The 12715-nt window shown below is 47.8% G+C and overlaps 1 protein-coding gene across 3 annotated transcripts in view; it reads left to right on the top strand.

Annotated features, from left to right (window-relative positions):
* Positions 1-3222: 3222 nt before the first annotated feature.
* Positions 3223-12715, top strand: part of GNAO1 (G protein subunit alpha o1) — a 171719-nt gene continuing 162226 nt past the window's right edge. Inside the window, exons 1-2 of one of the 3 annotated variants that reach the window (XM_082607727.1) lie at positions 3223-4111; positions 4328-4370. In XM_082607727.1, coding sequence (XP_082463853.1) covers positions 3994-4111; positions 4328-4370 — 161 coding nt within the window. In that variant the 5' untranslated portion in view covers positions 3223-3993. The remainder of the gene's footprint in view (positions 4112-4327; positions 4371-12715) is intronic. The other 2 variants (XM_082607726.1, XM_082607729.1) reach the window with 2 other exon arrangements.

Consider the following 12715-nt stretch of genomic DNA (forward strand, 5'->3'; position numbering starts at 1 on the left):
TTAAACACAGTAGATGGTCAATACATGCATATTTAATTAAAGTAACCTCAAAAGGGAACAAATACGGAAATTCAGTTCATCAAATCAGAGCCCACATTCTGTAAGTTAGACCTGGAGGATCTTGCTTATATCGTAAATTACTGTCCTCCAGAATAGGAGCCACATGTGGTACAAAAGCAGCTCAATGTAGGCTTTTGTTGTTCCTTTTAGAAAGTATATAAAATATTCTGATCACCTACTTTTAAAATTAAAAGTATGCTGAACCATGTGTGGTAAGGGCTATAGTTGACCTAAGGTGGGGTAAAGGAGAATTATTCTTTTGGTCAACAGGAACAATCAGAGAAATATAATTCTGAGGATCATATAAAATAAAATCAAATTGAATCCGTCCCTGATTTCTTCTGATGTTAGGACTATAATTTCCTCATTCCCACAGGAATTAACTATGGACAAATTAAACACTTGTGGTATTATCTAATTACTAATAACTCACAAAGAACTGAGATGTTATCCTTACTTCTTTTGGTGGGGGGGGGCCAGAATATGATTGGTTTCTGGAGTTGTAAGCTTTCTGTGAGTCTAGGAAGTATGATATATATATGCAGACATAAATATATATATATATTTAAATATAAAATAAATACGTATAACATGTCCTCTCTCAAATAGTCCACAAACCTGTAAAAGGAGCCCTGCATTAGTACTAAATGACTGCATGACCTTGAACAATTTATTCAGCCCCTCAGAGGCTCAGTTTTCTCAGCTGTAAAATGGGTACCCAGGTTGATATGGGCCCAGGCTCTTTCCACTCAGCCATGACACTGCTCACACCACAATCCCTAACTGAGGTTTATGTGGGAGGATCACTAGAGATAATTTTCAGAAAAGTGCTCTGTAAGCCGTAAAGCACTCTACAGGTGAAGCAGATCATTATTAGTCTTTTATGAAGCCGAGCTATAAAGATGCAAAGTGACCCAGAAAAAGAAAACAGCGTAGACAAACCTGAAATACAACACCTACAGTGCCTAGAACATTACCCTGTCCATGGCAGGTACGTGCTTAGTAAGTATTGAGTAAAGAAAAACACAAAACATAGGTTTGTGCCTCCTCCATACTAGGTATGATACCAAGAAGGAATAAATATACCCAAAATCAAAGATAGTTTGATTCAACCATGTAAACCACAATGCCCCAAGAGTCTAAGATCTTCAATTAAAAATTACTTCATATGAAAGAGCATTAAAATGTAAAATATGACCCACCATTTACAAAGAAATGGTTATGGTCTTACCTCTTCAGTATTTCAGATGCAGCCTCGTAGGGATTGCAGAATCTGGGTGAGGTGGCTGAATTTTTTCCCTATATCTGAGAGATCTGCATAACCATCCTAGCAACCTTTAAAAGAAATAACAAATTCTATAGAATATTGGTCACCTAAGCTCTGTTTTGGATCTGGGAGGCTGATTTTTAGTGACAGCCAGATTTTAAGCAAACCAGATTCATCCCCTAAGCTCCCCTCCTCAATACACACACAAAAGGAGACTGGGTAGGGGTGGAGGGGCAAGTGGGGAAGAAGTTATTTACTTTATAAAACAATTCTTTATAAGAGTCCTTTGTCAGTTTTCTACAATATTTAAATGTGATCTAAGTTTAAATATTCAAATTACATTACATACAACTTTTGACATAGACAGCTATTTGTGGAATGAGGCAAACCCAAACTGGGAAACAACAAATTGAAAAATTCAGGGGAAAAAATGTTTTCTTCTGTGTGGGCCTTAATTGCCCACCCGCCCCCCCCCCATTGCAAATGTATTTTTATGCTGGGTAACATTTCCAAAAACAGGGGTGTTTTTTCTATTGTTGAAATGAAACAAACAAGTTTGCCTTAAGAGCCACAAAAATGCCCAACTATTAGAAAAAACGTTTTCCACTGGCCGGTTGCCTCTCCTATCCCCATGCAATCTTTCCTATTGGCCCCTTTTTCTAGGAGGGCCCCTGAGGCTCTGATGGAACTGATTGTAAAACCATTTTGTGCAGTGAGAACTAATTTCTTCAAAATCTCAGAGACCACCTAGAACATGCCCGATCTTTGGCAGAACTGTATGTGTTTCCTCAGTATTTGATGAGTTGTACGCTGAGTAACTGACCCAGGGTTGCTGGGTCTTTATTTTAAAAAGAGATGGGGCCGGGGAGTGTTTTCAAAGATTTAGAGGAAGAAGCTCTCTTCTCTCAACATCTATTCATTTAATGTATTTGTGTTTCGGGAAGAGGCAGGACAAGAGGGCTCAGTGCAAAAATCTCAACGGAACTAAACCTTTCAAAATGAGCAAAAGCATTTAAGCTCTGTGTTGAGAAAGTAAGCACCACTCGCATGAAAACCTGTCCCTCCCATCCAAAAGCTGCCCAGTGTGGGAACCGTCTCCTGCGTTGCCCTTTTGGCCGGCAATCTTGGAGCAGGGTCTGCGATGGCAAAGGGAGGCAGAGGCTCCATGAGAACAGGCCCTGGCTTTGTCTCATCCCGCTGTGTTCCTCTCCTCACAGCCTCCTCTCTCACATACTAGGTGCTCAATAAATGTTTGTGGGACGCAGGAAGCGAAAAACCCGAATCTGCCCCTACGCCCCAAGGGCGAATGATTGGGAACGCAGGTTCCCTCAGAACCACGGTCTCCTCAAGTTAACCGAGGCCACCTGACCTCGGCAGCTACGGCCTCAGCAGCCGGAGAGCAACCAAGAAGGCGCGCTGCTGGAGCCAAGATGGAGAGGAGGCAGGAGAGCGAGGGAGGCGGCGCCGGCCGCGACCTAGTGGACCCACCTGACGGTGGCGCGGGCGACCCAGCCCCGAGCTCGCGTTGACCAGGCCCGAGCCGCCAGAGCACTGAGCGAGGGCGGAGGCGGAGGCGGAGGCGGGGAGGGGCGCCCCGGCTCGAGCCCGGCCCCAGGCCCCGCCCCCGCTAGGCCTCGCACGAGCCCACCTCAGGGAGCCGCGGGCCCTGAGGGGAGTGGGGGGAGGGTGGGGGAGGGGAGGCCGCGCCGCGCGCGCGCCCCCGCAAGTTACGCGGACCTCAGCGCGCGCGCCTCCCCCGCCCCCCGCCCCTCCCCGTCTCGAGGGCCCGGCGCGCGGCCCTGTTGACGTCAGCAGGCGGCTGGCCGTGCGGGGTGCGCAGAGCAGCTGGCGCACTCGCGCGCTGCGCTCGCCCCCTCCCCCGCCTGGTCTGTGGCGCGCGCGCGCTCGCTCGCTCGCTCTCCCTTCATTTTTTTTCTCCCCTCCCTCCCAGCGTCTCTCCTCTCTCGCTCCCCCTCGAGCTCCCGGCTGCCCGCGGCTCCGTCGCGCTCTTCCTTTCTCTTCGGTAGGCTCCACCGAGCGATGCGAGCTCTGGGAAACAGCGACGCCGTCTCCCGCTAGAGACTTGCCCCCCGGCCCGGCCCCTTGCCCAGCCCTGCCCAGCGCGCGGGGGTCGGCGAAGGCGCCGCGGACGCACCGACGGCTGAGGAACAGCGATGCAAATAAACTAGCAGCACCCCCTAACTCGCTCCCTCCACACCCCGCGCCGCCTCCTCCTCCGGCAGCAGCGGCAGAAGGACCCACCCTGCCCCCCACCCCACCCTCCGCCGGCTCCGGCTGCGATTCCTGCCTCGACTATTATTTTATTTATTTTGGGTCGTGCACAAGCTTCAGTGCCTGCAGCCCGCGCCTCCTCGGACCGCGGGCGCCTCCTCCCTCGGCTCCGGAACCCCAGACCCCGGCCTCCCTCGCCTCGACACCCCCAGAGCCCCGCCAGCTGCCGCGAGTCTCCGCGGCTGGAATCTTGTTAGAGGCTGTCTTTTTGGGGGGTTCTGTTTTCCCGACATTTTTGTTTTCAGCCAAGGGGAGGCTATCGTGATTTTTTCCCCTTTGAGCCCAGGCTCTGCTTTCTGGGGGGGTGGGGGGCGCGCCGAGCCGGGGAGCCGTGCCAGCCGAGTCGTGCGGGCTGTGGCAGGGAAGGGGCCACCATGGGATGTACTCTGAGCGCAGAGGAGCGAGCCGCCCTCGAGCGGAGCAAGGCGATTGAGAAAAACCTCAAAGAGGATGGCATCAGCGCCGCCAAAGACGTGAAATTACTCCTGCTGGGTAAGGACCGGGACTGCCACCCCCATCCCCCGACCCCGGCCACTCTGCACCCCCCCACCAGTCCCCCCCCAACTCGCTCCTGGGGAGACCTGGTCCCCGAGTTGGCACCACCATGTGCCCAGGATCGCCCACTCCCTCGCATGCCTTACCCCCCAACCCCCCACCCCGGTCCCCTAAGCTGACACTCACCAAATTTTCCCCCGTCTGTCCCAACAGGGGCTGGAGAATCTGGAAAAAGCACCATTGTGAAGCAGATGAAGTAAGTCCCTGTGGCATTGGGATTTGTACTTTTATTAAGCATAATTTTTAAATAATTTTTATTACCTTGCTCACTTCACATTGCTCTCCAGGCCCGGTTTTTAATTCGTGCACACACACACAAACACACGCACACGCATACACACACCTGAATTTGACTCCCCTCCCCCATGCCCTGCGTTGGTTCTGGGTCCTCCACCCCAACTCCCAGGGTGGGTGTTTTCTTCTCCGGGGGGGTGGTGGAGGGAAGGGGAGCGCCTGTAGTTGTATGAATGACAGCGTCCGCCATATTGATCAGAACATCACATTATTGGCATGATTATGATCATTACTCGATTGTGTGGTGTTTCCTGTGTGTCGCTGCCTCTATTTCTATCTCTGTGTCTCTGTATCATTCTGTTTCTATTTCTCTCTCCTCCTTCCTCCACCCCCTACTCCACATCCATAATCCCACTTCCCCCTACTCTTCTCCTGGGGCAGTGATTTTTGAACTTGGCTAAAACGTGGAGGGGACCCAGCCCTAGGCTGGGGTGGAGTATCAAGTGTCTGCTGTTCATGGATTTGGTGCTGAATTAGAGGCTGTGGTTTCTGCCCCTCCTCCCCACCCCCAAAGGACGGAGGTTGGGGGAAGGGGCGTGTGGTAGGGGAGGGTGTGGGTGTCCAAGCGAATGTGGCTGGCGCAGGTGTATCCAAGGTAGAGGTGGAAGGAGGACGCTGGCTGTGAGGCTGAATGCCTGCCCCTTGCTGCTCCCCCGCCTTTCTCCCCCACCCTCCCAGCCTTTGCTCTCCTGACACTGGCAGTTTTCGTTCACTCTATGGCCTTTATCAATGTATTTATTTACACTCTGCATAGGCTGTGTTCCGTGTTATCTACCCACAATGCGGATTTCAGGCCCCACTTGCTGCACCACCCCCTTCTGCCTTAGATATCAGTTACCCCTCCTAATTAACTGGGGGTGGATTTGAGTGATGGTTGAAAATTAAAACAAAATGGGATATTCCTTCCCTTCCACACTTTCTCAGTAAGGAGCCTTGCCCCTCCTTCCTACTCCCAGGCTTGCTTCTTGCCCCATCCACTCCTGGTTAGCAGTTCCTGGTGAGCCCACAGGCAGCTTTGCTTGGGGAGGGGGTGACCTTAGGAAAGGGGTGCGCGCCCTTGGGCCTCCTAGCCCCGCTGCTTCCGTCGGCCTGTCGGTTCGGGACGGAGGAGTTCGTTAAGACCGTTTAGCGAGGATTCCACGTCGCTTTGCTGTGACACCTTCGTGCACACACAGCTCCTAATTAGGGGTTGCTGTGCAGTAAACAAAAATGATTATTTTTCAACTTGACAGAATAGCCGAAGTAATTGCATCCCGTAGGAAAACAATGGAAAGTAAAAACCCCTTTCGCAGAAAGGTGGGTGGGAGACGAAGCATGCTTGCGGTTTCAGAACCAAGATGCAAAAAATCTTGCATGTGTAACAGGCATGACAAGCGGGTTCTAGGCGGCGCCATGATGGTAGGGAGTAGCGTCTCGGAGACAATTTCTCCCGTCTGCTTGACGTGTTCTTATTTTTGTTCGAGAGCTCCCTGGGGCTTTCTGTGCAGAGGCCCCTCGGTTTGCCGCACCCAAATTATCCACGGGTAATTTGGCCTGGGGCTTCTTTGAAGCTTGTGCAACCCAAATGGATGGGAAGGCGGGGCCTGGGGAATTGCTCGTTGCAACAAGGTGCATGTTGCATCTGCCTGGAGGAGGCCTTGCAGGTCGGTAAATGCAAGCAGCACCACCCCTTTCTCCCTAAAGGGGACGTTTCAAAACTTCAGAACTCTAATCTGCAGTGGCAGGCTTGCAGCCCAGTAGAAGCCCCAGCCACCGGAGCTGGGTGAGGTTTCAGGCGCTGCGAGTGGTGGACAGCGCCCAGCCGAGGCTGGAAAAGTCGAGGAGGCTCAGCTTGGTGGCGCTCGGCTCGGCTCGGCGCAGGCTGGGCGCGAGGCTCGGAGGGACTCGGCAGTGTTCGGAGCCGAGCCGGGGCCTCGGCGGAGAGAGCCGAGCCTCTTCGAAGGAGGCCGAAGGCATTCGGAAACGCTCGGTTGAGGGAAGCGGGGTGTATGCTAGAGTCTGGAAATTAACTTTGAATCTGCCAAAGCAACTCCTTACCTGCTTTTCCTGAACAAGCCCCATAACTTAGGTTGATTTAATAAGAAGTTTAAAAATATATACTGAGTACCCTGAAGGATACCTCGCCTTTTTTATTCAAACAGAGGCACGCTCTCCAAGGAGATAGGCGTGCCATTTTAGAATGAAATTTCCTAATTATGTACTGGGGCAGAAAATGTTAAATGAAGGCTGTATTTAGACTTCTCCGGGAAAGTCTTCTGCGTCTCATATTTGGTTACACGGAGGGGGGGGCGGAAATCAAGCGTTAGCTATTTCAGATGGTTAAATCAGACGTCCTGGCACTTTCTCTCTTTTCCCTGCACTCCCCGCTTTATCACCCGACAGGACGCCTTTCTGGAGAAAAATAACAGGCAAAATTGAGATTTTGTAGGTAAAACTGTTAGTATATTTTTAAAAATACACCAGTTCTCTTTAGGAAATGAGTAAGTTTGCTCAAAAGGTGAGTCAGAAAGATTTCTGGCCCATGTAAATTTTGCCACAAGGGACCCTAGTGTCCTGTCCTCCTGAAGCATTCATGAATGACAGCTTTTCCTGTAAGCCCTCCAGCTTGGCTTGAAATAAATCAGATCAGGGCCTTGTGCCAAGCTGGATGCAGGACTTGTTTTATTAACCACAAAATGTGGGATTGGTGTCACTGTATCCTAGTGACGAATTCTTTTGAGCCTTCCCTTGCAGAGGTGATTTTCCAGATTGCCACTTGGGTGAGAGTCACTTGAATCAGGAGAACTGTACTTATGGGTGGGGCTGGCTCTGAAAATCTAGGTGGCATTTACAAAACGCAATTTTGGACTTGCCTGGCCAGTATGATTGGTTAACAACCTATCAGACCATACTTACGAGTTAATCAGGATGCTCTTTTATTTCACCTGGGCAGATGAAATTAGAGCGTTCTCTGTGAGTGATGCCCTGTGAGAACTCGATGACTTCCTAATGGGGACTGGGGTTTAATAGCTCAGCCTGTTGCATTGAGAGGAAGAATATTGATATTGAGACATCTCCAGATCCTTTTTAATCAGCATTTCCAGAGGAGCAAAGAGCCACTCCATTCAGCGTACATTCTTATCCACGTTATGGCGTGTTGATTAGAAGACGGACGGGGCTTCCATATATGCCTGTAGTAACTGAAATTATATTACAGAGGCCTTGGCTGGCAGATGCTGCTTAGAACAAAGTGTTAACACCCATACCAGCCTAGGAACATTGCAGGGAAACTGACCTTTGACATTCTTTTGCTTGATACATGTTGCAGTGGGAAACTCGCATCCATTAAGAGAGGCTACCTGTTAGACTGTCATTTGAAAAGCGTGATTCTTAATACTTCATTAAAATTTTCATTTGAAAATAGCTTGCTAGGTTTTTTTTCCTTTGTGTATGTGATTGTGAACTAGTGTTTGGGAGCTCTGTGTCGGACAATCCAGAACATTTCCGTACTGAGAAATAAACAATGATCATTGAGACGGCAAAATATAATTTTACACATATCATGAGTAATCAGTGACTTTTTATGTGTGACATTTTAAATAATTTTGCTTGTTAGGAGGTCCTGACCTCACCTGTGATACAGCCTCGTCATTTTTGCAGTCAATCAGGGGACTCTTTTATTCCAATTAATCAAAATTTTAACAGCAAGTGTTAATTTTATTTAATCACCAAAACCCTCTCAAAGAAATCTCTTCAGGCATTATATATGGAATCAACAGAATCACTTTAAGTGACTTCCCATTCTGAGCAAATAGTGACAACTACTTGGACCATCTACCTGATGAAAATGTAAAATGAACTGTGGAATTGCTATGGACACCACAGTTTGTCCTCATTTGAGATGTTGAATTTTCTGTGATGTCATATTCAGGCTAGCTGTTGTCTCTGGAGCATTAAGTGAATTTTTAGGGAGCTAGAGAGTCCGAAGGTGACAATTGAGGCCTGGCTTGCTAGCTGGTAGGCTTTATATAAGTGAACACAGTAAAGTGGAGCACTTTGGATGTGTGTTCCTTTCCAAGGTGCTTGCTCAGTGCCACTGGTAAAACAAAATTTAAGGATTTGCCTGGTGAAGACACCATTGCTCATACAAACATCCCAGCCCTTCCAGTAGGATTGGAGTCTGAGGACAGACCCTACCAGACAGGGAAGACAATCTTAAGATTGCCAAAAGCTGTTGGTTTCCTCCTACCAGCTGACCCTGACTTTGTAATTAGGGTGTTTAGTCTTTGGCTTAGGTTCAGGGCAAGCCTGTGTTCATTCAGCGCACCGCTGTTTGGCACCGGCTAAGTGGCAGGCATGAGAGGAGGTGAATAGCAGCTTGCAGCCATTACTCAGTAAAAGTACAGTCGTCTGAAAGGGCGTTTCCTGCACATCCCCAAACGGTCCCATGTTGGGGCAGCGCTCCATTGAGAGCTCCTCGATCTGTGGACTTCTTGTTTCTGCAGTCATCTCTTTGGCTGCTTTGCTCCCCCTCCCCTTCCTCCTGTCTCCATGTTTATTCAAATGGAATGCACCTCTCTCTCTGGAGACAGTGTGAGCTCAAACAGAATGTCAGATCAAGTAGCAGATGAGTTCTCCTTTGCTGATGGATGGTGCTGTCTCCCTTCTTACTGTTCACTGAGCTGTAAATACCAGCAGACCTTCCTGCCAGAAGAGTAGCACACAGTCCACCTGATCTCCTCAGGAATCAGCTGTGGAATTCTTGAACCTCAGTCACCTGTTGGATTCTGAAATCGAACCCGTGTGCTTACTGAAAGGGTTGTTGCTGATGAGATTAAATGGATGAAGCTTCATGCAGGATTGACAAGACTCCAAAGGAATCCAGAATTTCTAGTCTCTGTGTGGGGCTAGATTAGATTTATAGTGCCCAGAGTCAGAGGACTGTCTTGTTTTTTTAGGACTTGGAACTCCCCAGATTATATCATGCATCTTAGCCACACCTGCTAAAGATAGGACAGGATCACTTATGTTTTTCAGCTTCTCACTGTTAACACTGGAGATTTAATATGAGTAGAATAAGGTCATATTTTTCAGACATGTGCTCAGTCAATCTGGATGCAGGGACTTGGTTCCCTCTCTCCCAGGGTGTTCTAAGTCTCTCATTTCTTACAAAGCTAGACGGACCATTATCACAAGAGCACATTTTGATCTGAAAGACAGACAAGCTGGTGAGGAGGTGATTTCAAACTGAAAAAAACATTTTGGAAAGAATTACCCCAAAATATGACACTAGCAAAGAACAACTTTTGATTTTGAAAATTTTTTAAAAATGTGCACGTATGTGTATGTTTACATACATACTGCATGGATTTTAAAATGGTTAGCAGATGCTGTAAGAAGAGCACTTCACCTCACTTTATTGACTGCATCATAAAAAGCTTGAAGGTGCTTAAACTGCATTCTAAGAATTTGTTCAAACCAGTATCACATTCTTATTTTATTCTATGTCTCTCATTTATGCACAATACTGGTTAGGAAAGAAACCTCCTGAGAAATCGGTCATTAGCATAGCGGAGGAAGGAGAGAAAGGAGCAGTGACCTGTTAGTGGTTCAAAGAGATAGGTGGATTCCTATTGAGAGAAGCCGTTTAGCGTGCTTTTAAAACTGAGAGGCAGTTAGCAGCTTGGGCTCTGTAACCAGGCTGCTTGGCTTTAAATCTTGACTCTACCACTAACTAGAAGTGTGCCCTTAAACAAGTTACTTTTTTGTGCCTCAGTTTCCTTGCCTGTAAAATAGGGCTGATAATAAAAATACCTAACAGGGTTGTGAGCATTAAGTGATGTAATACATGAAATGCCCTTTTAACAGTTTTCTAGAAATCATTTTACACATGTCAGCTACAGTTTTGATTCCTTTGATTGATTAGTGGGTGTTCTCTTCCTATATGGAGTTCTCAAGTATGTGGGCCTTAGCTTCCCTGAGAGCCAGAAGTGGGGCGCTGTGGTTCACGCTCAGGGCTTCTTCCCCTTGCCTGCTCTGCAGCATCAGTTATATAACTAACTGTGTTGTCATAAGTGATATGACATTTTTGATGGCGCAGCTGCTTCAGCCCAGGAGGCTGGAGTGATATTACAAAGAGTGGGAGAGAGCGCTGGACCAGGAGTCGAGATAGGTGGCTCTGCTCCTGCTGCTCTGGGGGCTCCGTTTCCTGGAGTAGTTGGCCCAGGGCTACCCCAAGCTCCTTTCCTGCTCTAAGTGAGCTATGAAATTGGGAATTACCTTCATGTTCAGATTCTTGAGGTCTTTGATGCGAGGTTCTAAACATAGAAGAATCAATTCTGGCTCCCTCCTGAGGGGGTGCGGGGTACCCATGAAAGCTCTTTTAAGGCCAAGATAATTGCAGAATAGCAACCTCAACCACAAAGCTTTCTCAGCCAGGAAAGTCAGTCCTGAGAGGCATTTAGAGAAAACCACCTCTAACCAAACTTTTCATGCAGATGTGCTTCTCAAACCAAAGAGGAGGATCTGAAAGTATCCTGTGATTGAGAAACAGGATGTTTCTGGGAGGAGGGACCCAGTGACATGTTAAAGGAAGAAGTGGTTTGTCTGTGGCTTCCAGGATGCTTAGAAATGGAGACAGCCCTGACTTCCACCCTGGATGGGAGGGCTACATAGACAGGAAGGAACTTGCCGGGGTTCAGGTGCCTAAGATCCAGGGAGTTGGGAGATTTGCAGAATAGTTAAAGGGGAGGATCAGGAGAGCTGTGTTTTAATTTTGGCTCCTTCTCTAACTTGACTTTGGGCAAGTCGTTTAGCCCCTCTGAGCCTCAGTCTTTTCATCTCTTACTTAGGATATGAGCTAGAATTCCTCAGGCCTCTTTCAGGATTCTAGCTCAGTAAATGCAAAGAGAAACCTAGAAGCCTGAAATGCAGGGGGGAATAGTAGGAGTATTTACCGCCCACAGCTTTTATCTGCTGAGCCATCTTTAGTTCTAATTTTCTTTACAGAAAAGAGGAAAAACATTGTGCTTTTCATAGCACCAAAAAATTAAAGTAAAATAAAATCCTGCACGGCTAATAGTCGGTGCCTTGAATTTGTCCCGCTGCTCACTTGATTTCTCAACCAAGAATAGAGGAAAGGGAGGTAATATATTTAAGGATAGGACTGTATCACCAAGAATTTACCCTGGATTCCCTGCTGATGACTTAGCCAACAGATAGGTTTTCTGTGGAAAATTGTTACTTATGGGAACAACTTCCCCATGCTGTAAAATCAACCTGGGCCACCTGCCTCCAGAGTCTTAGAGCACTAATATTTATTACACAGTGCAAATTAATTAGGTGTTTATGTATCTGTCTCCCTTGCTAGTCTGGGTGCCCCCTCCCTACCAGGGCTCCCTAAAGCAGGAATGGTGACTTATTTTTGCTCATCATACAGCACTGAGCCCAATGTCTGGCACAAAGGAGGTGTTTAATAAATGTTAGTTGGAGAAAAGAGAGAACTGAGGTGCACAAAGAATGCAAACTCATTTCTACAAAAGACGGAATAATAATATTGAAAGCCTTTGATGGTCATAGACTGTGTTCGTCATTTTCAATCCCATCTGTTATCCTCATTTGTTTCTTCTCATCAACCTATGAGGAAATACAGTCATCAATTCCATCTTACAGATGAGGAAGTGAGGGTCAGAGAAGTTAGGTTAACTGTGTAACTTAATGTCACACAGCTTAGTAAGTGACAGCAATGTATTGAGATCATGATTTGCCTAATTCCAAAACCTATGTCCTTTCCATTCTAATACCACACAGTTCTTACTAGACCACCACTAGTGTCGGCAATAGAGAGCTGGCAGGCCAGGACCCAGTACCCATCAGCAGACAGTATGGCACAAGCCTTGATTGAGGTCAGTGGCTGAGAGAATAGCAAGTGGTTGGTTGGGGCCAGGTTCCTTCTGGAGGTGGAGGTGGTGGTCACCATCGTGTATCACATTGATTCTGACACGAAAGTGGTTCCTAATCATCATCTGGACAGCTCCTGGAATCATTTTCCATTCCTGCCTCAGAAGTGTGGGCCATTAGTAGGTGGCAACAGAGAGGAGCTGCCACTGAAGGTTCAGGCTTTGGTGGAAGGAAGTGGTCGGAGAAGACTTGGGAAAGACAGGATAGTAGGATATCCATCCATTCAGCCAGCCAGCCAGCCAGCCACCCAGCCGTTAATCCATCTGCTCACCCATAAGCACTTACTGAGCACCTAGTGTGAGCTAGACA

Source organism: Mesoplodon mirus (assembly GCF_964341445.2).
Source record: "Mesoplodon mirus genome assembly, chromosome: 19".
Lineage (NCBI taxonomy): Eukaryota > Metazoa > Chordata > Mammalia > Artiodactyla > Ziphiidae > Mesoplodon > Mesoplodon mirus.